The sequence below is a fragment of the Larimichthys crocea genome, chromosome XII (assembly GCF_000972845.2).
Source record: "Larimichthys crocea isolate SSNF chromosome XII, L_crocea_2.0, whole genome shotgun sequence".
NCBI classification, from domain to species: domain Eukaryota; kingdom Metazoa; phylum Chordata; class Actinopteri; family Sciaenidae; genus Larimichthys; species Larimichthys crocea.
In genome coordinates, this window is record NC_040022.1 from 19,292,391 (window position 1) to 19,306,073 (window position 13,683).

General features: G+C 39.4%; 1 protein-coding gene across 4 annotated transcripts in view; it reads left to right on the top strand.

The window, feature by feature from the left end:
- The window catches only part of LOC104927425 (cAMP-specific 3',5'-cyclic phosphodiesterase 4B), a 47,234-nt gene that overhangs the window by 8,592 nt on the left and 24,959 nt on the right, over positions 1–13,683 (top strand). For 3 of the 4 annotated variants that reach the window (XM_019279388.2, XM_019279392.2, XM_019279399.2), the window contains 2 exons: positions 4,756–4,924; positions 9,142–9,389. In XM_019279388.2, coding sequence (XP_019134933.1) covers positions 4,883–4,924; positions 9,142–9,389 — 290 coding nt within the window. In that variant the 5' untranslated portion in view covers positions 4,756–4,882. Of the gene's footprint in view, positions 1–4,755; positions 4,925–9,141; positions 9,390–11,986; positions 12,349–13,683 lie in introns of those variants that run through there. The other variant, XM_019279385.2, reaches the window with a different exon arrangement.

Here is a 13,683-nt window from a genome sequence, read left to right on the forward strand (position 1 = left end):
TTTAATGTATGTTACGTGTCCTCGGATTGTGGCAGGAAACCAAAGCACCACTGGGAAACTGCACTATGCACAGAACCACTAAACACACTAACCATTTAGAATTGAATGGCCATCAGTTGGCTGATTATGTTTTTGAATTAATAATTATTACAATTAAAAAAAAATAGTTGAAGAACCAGTAAACTGTTGAATGATAAATTATAAAGAGGTGTTTTGTACCCTTTTGCAGTGACGATATACAACCAGCACAGTGAATCCTGTGCTCTTCAAAATACAAGCCAAATCCTTACAGTCAGCATCTCGAGTGTTTCCTCATGACCGTGCATTCTGTTGCCCACTTCACATCAACAACCAATTATTTGTAGAGGTACAGGCAGCCACCACGGGGATGACCTATTGCTGGGGTCACAGAGATGAGAGGTTACTTGAAGCTTGTTTCTCTAAAAAAAAAAAAAAGTGAGAGCAGGCGTTTTCAATCCAGTGCCCTTTGTCCAATGATCTTTGTTTTAAGTGAGTGGTCTCTTGAGTTTTAGGTTTAAACCCTCTTCAGAGGCTCCGGCTAATTCCTTCTCTTGATGTACAGACAGAGTCTTGACCTTTTCACTGAAGTGCTGGCAAAGGAAAGTGTTATTGGAAAAGGATTTTGTAACAAACAGTTTGAATTTATTTCCTTAATAGGCTCTCTAGAAAGATCCTTTCCTTCTTGGTAAATAATTCTCTATAATAGTGAAGGGTTCTTGTAGATAATGAGCTCCAAACACCTTTTCAAAGTACCAAATCATGTGCTTCTCTTTAGATAAGGTATTCGAAGTAATGTATTATAAAATTATTCAAACCGAAAAGATTGTGATGAGAACTAGCTATTACTAAGCCTGGTGCGATATAAGTAGCAGTGCTACAATGTGATAAGGTGCATCATAGACCTTGTGAGTAGAAGTCCAAGATGTGTTTCTTCTACTCAGGCTTCTTGTTACTGTGATGTTTTCCTCACATGAGTCTCTGGAGATACCACAACCACAGAAAACAAACATCTGAAGCACAGAAACAAACCAGTGAATAGTGTATGCCACCTGAATTCATAAGAGGTGGTCTGACAACTCCCTTAACTGCTCGTTACAAAAAATAACACAGCTACACAGTTACACTTTATGGATCCTTTTGGGGAAAGTGTACATAGAGCGCTTTCTAGTGTCTCAGGACATGCTGACCTTTCTGGACCTTTCCTCGAACGATTCCTGCTAATAGTCTAAAGCTTTAAAATTTTAGGATCATATCCATCATTACTGGACTTGCATGACATGGTTTGACATAACCTTTTACTGGTAACCTCTAGTCTCTTTGAAGTAGTTCCTGGCTCTGGGGTCAATTTATACATTGATGATGAGCCTGACCTTCTATGGAAGGATACAGGACAATTTTGGGTGATCAGTGAAGATATTATTGCATTAATTATGCACTTTGGAAGATAGATAGAAAGATATTTTCTCTTGAAGTTTTTAAAATGCTGCTTATTGGAAAGATCAAGGCTGTTGAGGTTGGGCTTGCCAAAAGAAGTTTGAGAAGTACTCATTTAAGCACTTTTTGAACAGAAGAGGAGTGGTTTTATTTTTTTTATTAGGTTTAACTTGAACAAGCTGTCATTATGTTGTCCTGACCAGTGCTTTGGCAAGGCTCAATTATCTACTACTATTGGATGGATTACCATGTAGTGGATTGTACTGACATTTACAGTTGATTTCTATCTGATTGACATCTTGGGTTCAGAATAAAACTCTTTCCACAAGTACAAGATGCCATTAAAGTTTAGTACAGATATTCAAGGCTCATAGAAGATAAATTCTACTGACATTGGTGATCCCCTCACTCATTCACATAGTGCCACAATCGGATCAAATTTTCAGTATGTCATTCCCATCACCTTCAACTGTGAAAATGTGCAAATGTTAAGATTTGAACATGCTAAACTAAGCCAGTGAACATGGTAAGCATTATACTGGATACAGATCAGCGTGTCAACACTGTCACTGTGAGGACATTTGCATTTAGCTCAAAGTCCAGCTGTGCGTAAGTGCATCCTCACAGACTCTCCGTCTTGTCAAAACATCATTATTTTGGGAGGTGTTATCATAGAAGATAATTTGATGCAATTACCGCACATGCTAAAAATTCAAAATTGTTTAGTACCAGGCCACATAATTAAACTCAGAACTGCTTGGACTGATACTCACTCATATTGGCCAGTCTACTAGTTTTACTCTGAAAATTTGGTATCGGCACAGCTTAAGGCTGTTTTTAATTAAAGGAGCATAAAAATGGTGGTGCCAGATTATGTCAATTCAGGTTTCTGCAAAATATTACTAGCATTAAAAAGTCTCTAAATTGTTTACTGATTCTACATTACACTTTTTTTTGTAATGTACCATTTCCTGTTGTGTTCACAATAACATCACAGTTTAACCATCTACTTCAGACCTCTGTCATGAAGTAGATTAATTTGAATGGTGTTCTTGTGAATGCTGTAATGGACACACCTATGTAATCTCATGCATTATTGACAACATTTCCCTCCAGCTGAGATTTGAACCAGCAGCTACAGAGTTATCTTACACATACTCAAAACAATAAGTATGTAACCCGCTTCCATTTCACCTCCCATGTCATCTTTTCCACAGTAACTCGGAACCGCACGTTTGTTTGAAAACCCACAAACCATATTGGCTTGTTTGTGCAGCTCTTTTCTTTTCTCTTTTCATGCCGCTTGACCAAGCAGCAGATGGAAAGCGGCAACAACAGCATCCCTCGCTAGCAGTCCTTCACTGACCTCAACACAGGACACTGTGCCTGCCAAATAAGTAATACTATGGGGGGGAAGACGTGGGGGATCAATAGTGACATGGAAAATCTAGATTAATTTCTCTCAAATAGATTAGTCACTCATGTCTGCCTGTTGGTGCTTTCCACCTGCTATGGTCATTGTATAATTGATGAGTGTACAGTCACTGCATTCAGAACAGGCTGATTGAGGGGACTGGGCTAAAAGACCTTCAGGCACATACATGATGTACTGTCATCTAACTGTTTTTTTAAGTCATTCTCAGAGTGTATTTTATACAGTAATACACAGCAGGAGGTGCACTGTTTTTTTGTTTTTTAAATTAAATACCACTGTTGCCTACAAAGCTCAACCTCAGTTTTATTCTCTATTGTTTTTGTACCAACAGAACTGTGTCTCTAACAAAGAAAGCTGTCATCTAATGTCTCTGATTAGTTTACCTCCTCTTTCAAAGTTCTGGATTCAAATCCAAAAAACATTGAGTAAAGTTTTTATATTGTTGCTTTTGTTTATACATTTACATTTTAAGAAATGTGTTTATTTTCTGTTGAATGTGGGAAAGAGAGCATGGTTAGACTATATTTATAGGAGGCACAGCAGTGCTTTGAGTTAAATGCTAACATTCTGATGTTTAATAGATATGTTTACCATGATCACCAGCTTAGTTTAGCATGTTAGTGTGCTAACATTTGCACTGAGCAACGCAAAATACAGCTGGGGCTGATGGGAATGTCATCAGTTTTGCAGAGGTTGGACAAACTGAACTTTGACCTGATGACAGCATTGGAGGAAAAGTGATTGCCAAAGGTGCAATTCTGTCTTTAGGGGAAATAATAACTGTGTCATGAACTCTGGTAGGATCCAAACACAGTACACAGAGAGTGAATAGTTGAAGAGTAAAGAGGCTTTATCGTAAAAGGAATCTGGATGAAGTACAGACGGCAGGGGAAAGTGATCCGGTAGCAGCAGAGTGAATAATGGCAGAGAAGCTGGCGTGGACAGGGGGAATAAGGGGAAGTGTGGCTGGCAGGTTTTACTTGGAATCTAGAAAGAGGTTGGCAGACTAGTGAGTTGACAAACAGGAGGCAGGCAGGCAGAAGGTGATCTAGGAAACAAGAGAAGCAGACTAGTAACATGAAACACGAAGATACTGGGGTTGAAACAACAATCTGGTGAGTCGTGCCGGGTTAGATGTACTTGCAACTTAATGATGTGATGAGAGGCAGGTGAGCAGACTGGGAGGGACGAGGATGAAGGGTGGCTGGAGTACTATCACATGCTGTCAGAATGTACAAAATGTCCTAGCAATCCATTCAATAGTTGTCAAGATATTTGATTTAAAAACAGAAATGTCAACCTCATGATTAAAGGAAAATTCAGGACATCACAAGTCATTAAGATTCATTTTCTGGGGACAGAATATCTCTACAACATCTCAAAGCAATGCATCAAATAATTGTTTATATGTTTCAGCCAGAGATCAGGCGGTAGACTGCCAGTGCCACTAGCATGGCTAATATACTAAAATGCTTCTTGATACTGAATCTTAAACAAAGCAATATTGAAACTAATATTGGGAATGGTTCCAAAATATACAAAGTTCTGTTTTATACCTTTTTTTTGTTGTTGTTATTGCATTTTCTTGCCTTCAAAGTGTGTTTGTAGTAATTTCTCTATACTCTGAATGTCTGCTTGTCCAAACTCGTAACTGCTGAGTTCAGTAATCCATCACAGCTCATGTAACGTCTGTGTTTTCTGTCAAAGTTATGTAATGCAACGCAGTTTAGACTTGTCAAATTACTGCATGAACAGAACAGTACAGAACAATAATGATGATGTTCACTGTGAGGGAGGCTGAATAACTTTTGGAACTGGATACCTTGTCATTGCCCCCACCCTCCCTCTCTGCTTCCCATGTGCAGGCGTACTGGTGAGGCTGCCCAGAGCAGGAGAAGCAGGAAGGAACTGCGTTTTCCGAGAGAGGATCAAAGACTGGGGGGAGAGAGAGAGAGGGAGAGAGAGGGAGAGTCTGGCTGAACATCCCACAGGATGAAGAAAAGCAGTAGTGCGCAGGGAGTTACACCAGGCGATGTAAGTATTGATTTTTCCAACCCTCCATCTGTGCAACCATGAATCCTTCCGTGCATTCATTACACAGCCACTCGTGATTTCTTTTTTTGCGAGATTCACCATCTTGTCTCGAAAACTTTACAGCTTAATTCTGCAGTTTGCACAGCTACTGTCAATTTTGTAACGTTTGCATCCCGAAACAACAGTATAGTGAGATCTAGTGGGAATGCACTGAGGCAGCGAGGTGCAGTATGTCTGTACGGTGGTCAGTGACTCATAAACAGATGACTGTACTGTACACAACAGACCGCTATCCGGCAGGACACGCTGCAGAGAGCGAGATGGTGTGTGTGTTGGAACAGAGACGGGGGGTGAAGGACACTGTGTGTGTGTGACAGAGAGAGAGAGAGTTGGGAAGATGATAAAGACAAAGATTTGAGGAGTGATGCAGAGTTAAGAAGGAGGAGGAGAGCGGGAAGAGGAGGAGAGGTGTTAAAAGACAGTTCACACCAGGAGACATTTAGGGCTTCTACTGAATGGAAAACATAGATGAGAGGAGGAAGGACAGATCTGACAGAGAGGCCCATCTGTTTGTCCTCCACGCCACCGGTGTTTATGACTGGACAGGCATGCCAGATCATTTACTTTGACATTGTCCAACAGGAGCTCAGAGGCCAAGCTAAATCCTGGATGATGAGAGTTTTCCTGCTGTGACTGGCCTCTGTTCTCTACTTACTGAAATTGTATGGTAATGCAAAAATGCATCAAATATTGTGTTAATGTCTCAGTATTTATAGATGAAACCATTTAACCCAGCATAATGGCCACTAATGTCACAGATGATTGATGGTGATTTAGCGCTTCGTGTCAGCAGCGTTTTCTTTTTTTTTTTTTTTATAATAGCAGACACATTTCTCAAAAGGTTAGAAGTTGAAATGTTTAAAAACCTTCAATAAATGTGCACCTAAATCACTTCTAACACTCTACTGTCAAGAATATTTGTGCAGATGTCTTATATTTAAAGCTTTTTGTATTCCAGTCTAGTGTAGTAGATTATAAAAACTACTTTTAAAAGCTTTCATGCAGCTCAGTAGTTCCTGTATTAAGATATATGTGAGGCACTTTAATAGCACCAGTTCCTGTTTACGTGTCGGTTTTTACAATTTTGATTTATTGACAACACTATAATGTATTTCATTAAAAAGTACAACACATCGGACAATTATTTCTATTCTTGCACTTGTGTTATGGCTTAAGATATCCAGCAGTATATAAAGTAGTTAGATGAGCTAAATCTTTACCACAATTAGCGATTTGCCACCAATTATCATCAGGTGATATTTTTTAACTCATGGACCATTCTGCCTAATGAGTACCTTTTGGTACATTGAGTTTAGTAAAAGATCTGAGTACTTGTTCCACCACTGGATTAATTTTTTTTAGAAAGCAGACACAGAGGAACTCATAAAAGACCACAGTTGTGTGTCATAGTTCAAGATACTATTGATCATGATATTAATAAAGTAGTAATTAAATGATATGTATGTATTTTATGGTTATAGAAGCTCAGTTTCTTCATGCCACAGAAAAGTTAAATGAGGTTCTATGAAGACCTTTTGTTTTACTTTTCAATAATATAGTTTATGAATAATTAAAGCAGTCTCTGATTTTTCTTTTTGGCTCCCAGATTCAATTAATGCTCTACATCAAGCCATGCTGTTAGAGTGTCACGCCTTAAGCTCTCTCATTTATTTCACCTTCCTCCAAAAGGCTTTTTGGAAGTATCCCAGGGAACGGTGTAGTTGTTTAGGCTCTACAGCCAAGAACGGGCTTTCATCTTCATCGAGAAAACACCCACTCCACCTCTGCTTGACACTGGAGCTACACTACCTCCGTTTCAGACTCATTGTTTTACCTTTCATCTGCGTTCCTGTCCTTTTATGACCATGTTCCGGCTCAAATGATAAATCCTGGTTTCCAAATTTACCGTTGTTTATAAATTCTAAAATTATCAACGTTTTTATCCCACTCCTGGCTTATATACAGGCGTACAGTCCAAATAAATCAGCAGTACTTCCTCTTCCAAATGTCATTTGGACCTCGGACGCAGGATCAATGCGGAACTAGAATTACATGTCCAGATGTCAGGGATGCAGTCAATACACAATTGATGAATAATTTGGCAGTGAAACATCGATGGCACTGTGACATATAGACAAGAGACTATTTAGATCCCTGCTTATAACGTTATAACGCTCTGGGACCGTTTCCATTTACACAATCACTCTTGGCAAACTGAGTCATCAGAACAGATTTATGTTTTGCCAGATTTCATTTTCACCCCTTTTCACTGGGACAGGAAGATTGTGTCTTTTTAAAGAGACTGACACAATAAATCAGACAAATTGCATTTCCTAGAAGACGCAGAGGAGTCAGCAGAGCTGTATTTACTGACATTCAGAAAGGGAGGCAGACCAGTGTCTCCGTCTGTGGTTTCTATCTGGCTCCTACGCATTCCCCTCTCTCATTCAGAAACTTTTCCTTCCCTGGTGTCATCTCTCCATTTTGCAGTTTACTCTTTCATTCATCTTTGGCACGTCCCTGCCTACTGTTTGTTAATTTCACTGAGAAGTGGGGTGACTGTTGCCTCCCTTTTTATTTCTTATTTCTTATTTGCTGTTTGCTCTCCACATCATCATCACGTGACACCACTTTATCTCACTTCACTCACCCACTCATTCATGTGAATTGTATCCCCTTTTACTCTGACCTTAATAAGTCATTCTCCACACGCATCACCTCAAAAAGATAGATGTGTAAATGTTTATATAGTGGTCCTAGGTGAATGCTAACCCTTTTGATGTAAAAATTAAAGATTAATAATAGGATGCTAGTCTACTATTGTACTAAATTGAACACCTCTTGGTTTTGGTCTATCAGTCAGAGAAAATAAAACATAAAAAAAAAAAACTTGGCCACCTTGGGCTTCAGGAAATTCTGATTAATTGCATTTTTCTATTTTTAGATTAATTGATAATTCGATAAGCTGAGAAATCAGAAATCATTATCAGTAGGTTGATTTATAATTATAGCAGTTATTAGCCTTAGTACCTACAGTAGTAGGGAATAATATATCAGCCAGTAGTTTCTTGCAGATATAACAATATCAGTGTACAGTGTGTGTTTGAGATTATTTAGAAACACTGTCATCATTGCATAGTCTGGCCACTAGAGAGTACTGATGAGTTGAATTTTCAGCTGTAAAGTGTCCACGTGCTCACAATTCAATAAGAAAATTAATTTAAGATTGTTGTTTCTTAATTTTCCCCATTATGTAAAAAGTAGCAAATCTGGTTAAAACAAGTCTACTCCACGTCGATGACTAGTTCTCTCCCTATTGACAGTATTTATAAGTTGTGGTGAGCTGGTCAGTGCTGATAACAGTGAGGTCACTTTCTCCTTCTCACACTCTCTTCTTTTTATTTTCTGTGTGGCACAGGAGACTAGACAAATGTTTGCTTGCTTGCCAAAGCCATGTTCCAGGAATTCCTCGATCCTCCATTTTCCTGTTAGAAGGGCAACACCTTGCCTCTCTATCTCCCTCGTTCATTTGAAGCTCAAGTGTTTCATTCGCACTTGCATGCAATCAACATAAAGTGGAGGGTGATATATGCAGAATGAGCTCCAGCAGCCTGCCTCAGCTTCCTCAGTGCCGTGGCTTGTTTACAGTCAGTCGTTCTCAAGCAGAGACATTAAACACAATTTATATTCAGCATAGCTTAATAAAAATGTCATTTGGCAGCTCAGGTGTCGAGGGCCTTAAATGGACTTTGATCAAACAGTTAATTTTTCAGTGTAGTGAAGAGCATGAGACCATTTGTAGCCAATATACTGTACATCACTTTGTTTGTGCGTTTAAACAGTCATGTTTATGTGAACTCAATGAGTCAATTAAATCTTATGTTTTACTAAAAGCCTGACTATTATACATTAATGAATTCTTGTTTTTTTTCTCTTTTTATTAATTTTCTTTTCACGGTTTTAACTTTTTCCTCTTACTCTATTGAGGATATTCTTTTTTGAAAAACTGAATTTTTTATTTCTATTTCATCTAGTTGTTTTTTAGTGCTTCTGTACACTGTAACATTTAATTTACATTTTATATTTCAAGAATTTCTGTTTATTCCCCACAAAGTTTATCTAAGTGACAATCTTTTTTTCTTCTTCTTTACCCTCAGGAGAATAAGGAGCCTCCTCTCGGACCATTTTCCACAGGGAGCACCCTCGGGGTAGAGATGTGCAGAGTACACAGGCGGTTTTCTGGCAACCTGCAGCTGCCTCCGTTGTCATGGCGACAAGCGGAAAAGGAGAGGGACAAGGGCAGGTCGCTAACACCTGAGGAAGATCCAGTGACCCGGACCAGACCCACGAGTCTGCCCATCGTCTCTCTGCCCCGCATCGACATCACACAGGCTGACCCTGACAGGTAAGACCCGCACAACAAAAGTGATGTTTACGTGCTGTTATTTTTGAACTCATTTTTATTTGGTTTCAGTGGGACATTTTGTATTTTTGTAGGAGCAAGCTGTGTGTTGGGAAGTCTGATGTTTCCTTTCATGTCACCATTAGATTTGCAAATTAGCAGCAAATTTGGCAGTGACATTTATATTTTTACTTCGGTGTGTCTGTGTGTGTGTTTTCAGCACCGTGTTTTCTTAGTTTCGGTTGATTCTTAGAGTAATAGCTGTAATCCTCTGCCCCTTGTGAAGAACACTCATCAGGTGGTACAAAATAATTTGGCTGTCATTTAGTTTAATACAGCACAGTGGGCTGTTGTTCCACAGTAATGTGGGGAATATGGATAAAAGAGTTTTTATGACGGCTACACGAATGACTGGCAATTTGTCACATGTACCCTTTTCTTTGAACCACTATGACTCACCCCGCCAAACTACCCATGATTATTGGCACTCACATCAGTTTCTTTCATCTCTCTAACACTCGTACTCTGCCCTGCTGGGTTTTTAAAAGCATGGGTTGCATTTATCTGGATTAAAGTTCAGAAGTTGGAAAACTTGTGCTCTGTTTAGTGCACGTCTCTGTGGACACAACACAACAACTGTCATTGATTAGCCAATCAGCCTGTGGTGATGTTTTGGATTTTGATTTGCATCATAAATATTGCAGGGGAGTATATGTGTGAAAGTTTTGTTAGCGCAGTCTCATGCATCTCACGTTCGATTTGTCTTTCTGGGGCCTGAGTAGAATACAACTCTTCCTTCTTTATTAACATAAAACCATGGTCTGATAGTTTTCCAGTGTGGTTCCATCTGTTTCTTGGGAAATCCTCACCTTGTAAAGGACAAGAAAGTGCTATTCCTTTCGCATTGGACTTGGTTGTAAAGCACTAATGGAAGAGGACATGGAGCTCAGGTCGGACCAGGTGGAGTCCTGCAGTGCTGCTGCTATTAATCCTGGCCAGAAACTCTCACCAAGATGCTTTCGCAAGCAGGTGGTGAATAAGCATCTCCGTCGACACAGGCGCTTCACTGTAGCGAACACATGGTAAGAATTGGAAGAAACTGAGTAAGCTGTTGCTTCACACTATTTGTCTTAATTCGTCAACTCTTTATTTATTGATTGTGTTCTTAAAGAGTTACATTGGTTACTTGGATTATTCATTAACTCACGCAGACCTGTAGCAGTAGTTTAGTTGTAGCCCAAAATAACTATTTGCTTGAGGGGGGCTACAACACCACACTATATGTCCTTAGACCCTTGTTTATTTCAAGTTGCCAAACATATCCCTGCATCAGGGGTGAGTTAAAGTCCTGTGATTTATCAAAAACACTGGAAACGGACACTACCAATAAGGTATGAGGAGTCTGACGTTGATAGTTTCTGCAGTTTCCATAATGTCTTTTGTTAAGTCCAGTCAAGTTTATTTATAGAGCTAAAAATCCCCACAATGAATCTGTGCAATAAAGGATGTGCTCTGACATAGGACGCTCAGTTTGGATAAAAGACTAAAAATAGAAAGAAGGATAGAAGAAACTGTAAGAAACCCCCAGAAAGGGATCTTTTTTTTTTTCAGGATGAACATGTATACAACAGATATAATGTAGACAGAGACACAGAAGTAAAACACAATTGTATTGAAATTTTCAGTTTATTGAATAAATCTTATCCGTGTTGCATTGTAGGCAAATGTTACCAGAGCGCTGCTTTCATTTTTGAATATTTTTATTTTTAAATGTTTCTTTCGTTGAAAAGCGCAAGTTGAGCAGAGCAGAGGGTCAAGTGTTCTCCTCTGGGATGTGCTGTGCTTCAGAGAAATGTCTTCCTTGACCCCTGCCATGAATAAATCCTCATCATCAATGCTCACGATTATTTATGAGGAGCAATTCTTGCTTCATTCTCTGGATCCGGTGTGTGAAGTTGGTGTCGATGGTTTTTAAAAATGTATATTTATATAGCAGTGGAAACCAGCCAGTGCCTTTTTTTTTTTTTTTTTCTTCTCTATTTCCACTCGGATGATAATGGGAGGCTCTGGTTCTTCTCAGTCGTCCAATGTCACACTGTCGGGTCATTTCTAGACTATTCAGACCTCCTGATGCTAAATGAACTCCACTGATGCAGGTTTACGATATATCTAAACATGACACTGTGTTATGTTTATAATACACTATCTCCTGCCAGAACTAAAACGTTCATGCTATTTTAGGTTATATCATTTTTTTAAGGATGGCTGTCTTAATGTCTTAATTAAGGTTGAACAGGGCTTTGTCAAACGCTTACAGACAGGCAGGATGATTATATTGGACAACATCTTGTCCCACACACCTAACAGTCCCTCCCATGAGCCTCTCACTTTTCTGTCCTGCCTAAAAAAAAATTGTTTACTATTGCAGTGATGTGAAGTAGATGCGACATGGAAGCCACAAGCATATTTTCCCCCTGGTGAATATCTTAAACATGTTAGTGGGAGATTCTGGCAAATAACACAAAGTCTGGATTTTCCACTCCAACACCTCCCCGTTCACTGTCAACTCTTTCTTTATAAGACCTCATAGATGGCCGAGTAAAGGGCGGGGCAGAATGATGAAAGCACTGACTAATCTGCAGTGGTTTAATATTGAGAGGAAAAGAACAGGCGGTCAGATAAACACAGCAACTGTGAGCGCTCCAGTCCAGATCTGCCTGTTCGTGTCTGCCAAGCCTACCTTACTCCAGCACATGTCCTGTTCCTGCACAGAAAGGGGTTTGGTTGGGGGTGTGTATGGAGGCATGAGTGAGCAGCCACAGTATCGGTGCTTTTTGTTGCCTGATGAGGAGGCAGGAGGTGGAAGGGAGAGAAGAATGCCACGGAGGTCCCCCAGGTGCAGAGCTAGGCACTTTGACTTCAGCGACGAAGTGGTCAGCAGAGCACATCTCTCGGCTCCCAGGTGATTCTTCAGTGCTTGTGTTTGAAATATTTCTTTCTTTTAAAAAAAAAAAAGTTTTAAGTAATTTAGCTAAGTTGTTCTTCTAGACCTCTCTTTCTTTCCTTTGTTTTTGTGCCCACATGTTTTAGAATGATTGTATCTATGTTTGTCTGCAAGATGAAATTCAAACCTGTTACCGAAAAGCGAAAAAAAAAGAAAAAAAAAGTCAGCTTTGTCAGGATTCAGTTTATCAGATCGTTGCTGTGAGCTTTAGAGTATATCAGGATCTACAGAACATCACTAACATACTGTATCTTCCTTCCTAGGTCAGATTAAGAGATTATAGATTGCTGTATGTAAAGCACACGGTTATGGCTGTGAAGTTGGGATTTGGATGACACAAAAGCGCAATGCGGATGACGTTTATCGTTCTGCTTGTGTGTAAGCAGTGTGCACATTTCACATTAATCTGATTTCCTCTGGCAGAGGTGTGGGTTTGAGACTGTCTCGGTGGAATATGTGCCTGGTTAATCCCACATGATGCAGAAATCAAGATGTTATCTAGGATAAATGGTGAAGTGACCTTTGTGACAGACCAGTCCATTACAACATAGATTTTGGAGGAACTAGCCAAGTGTTTGTGAAAGCTGTGGAAAATGTCTATGGACACTTTCCTCCTACAATTAAATCAAAAAAATTAAATTATTGGTTTAATTTTACTTTTTTTATCGACCTTTGTCCAAGCTAAAGGATTTGCTGAGTTTGATTCATGATTTGTGGCATCTGTTGTTCTGAGGCTTTGACACTGTGACCTTGCACCTCTAAACTCCGATCCATCTGACCATCTGATCATCTGGTTACACAATAGCTTGTCTTTTTCTCCTCCACCCACTCCATGGTAATAAACAGATTATATCTGTCTGTGCATCTGTGTCGGTTTCACTGTAGCATCAACAAACATGCTGGGTAGATGGCCTGTAGAGGTTTGCATTATGTTTACAAAACACTTTGTATCAGATGGGCTGCTTGTTTGTTTGCTTTTGCTCTGAGCTTTTTTAGATTAATTCACTGTTAGGACTTCCTCCACCCCGTTGCTGTTGTGTTTTTTTTTTTTTTTTTTATAATTGCATATCTTTGTACTGGACTGTATATGTGTTATTTCTGTAAAAGACCAGGGACAAGCATTAGAAATTAGCACCGGTTTTAAATTATAAGATTATATATTGCATTCGACTGGTCATGCTTTCAGTTGTATTCTTATTGGATTTATTTGTCCGGGACGGTGTACAAAAACATTCATCTCATTCTCAGACGTTCATTCTAAATTGAACTAATGTTCTTACAATGTGTACTCAC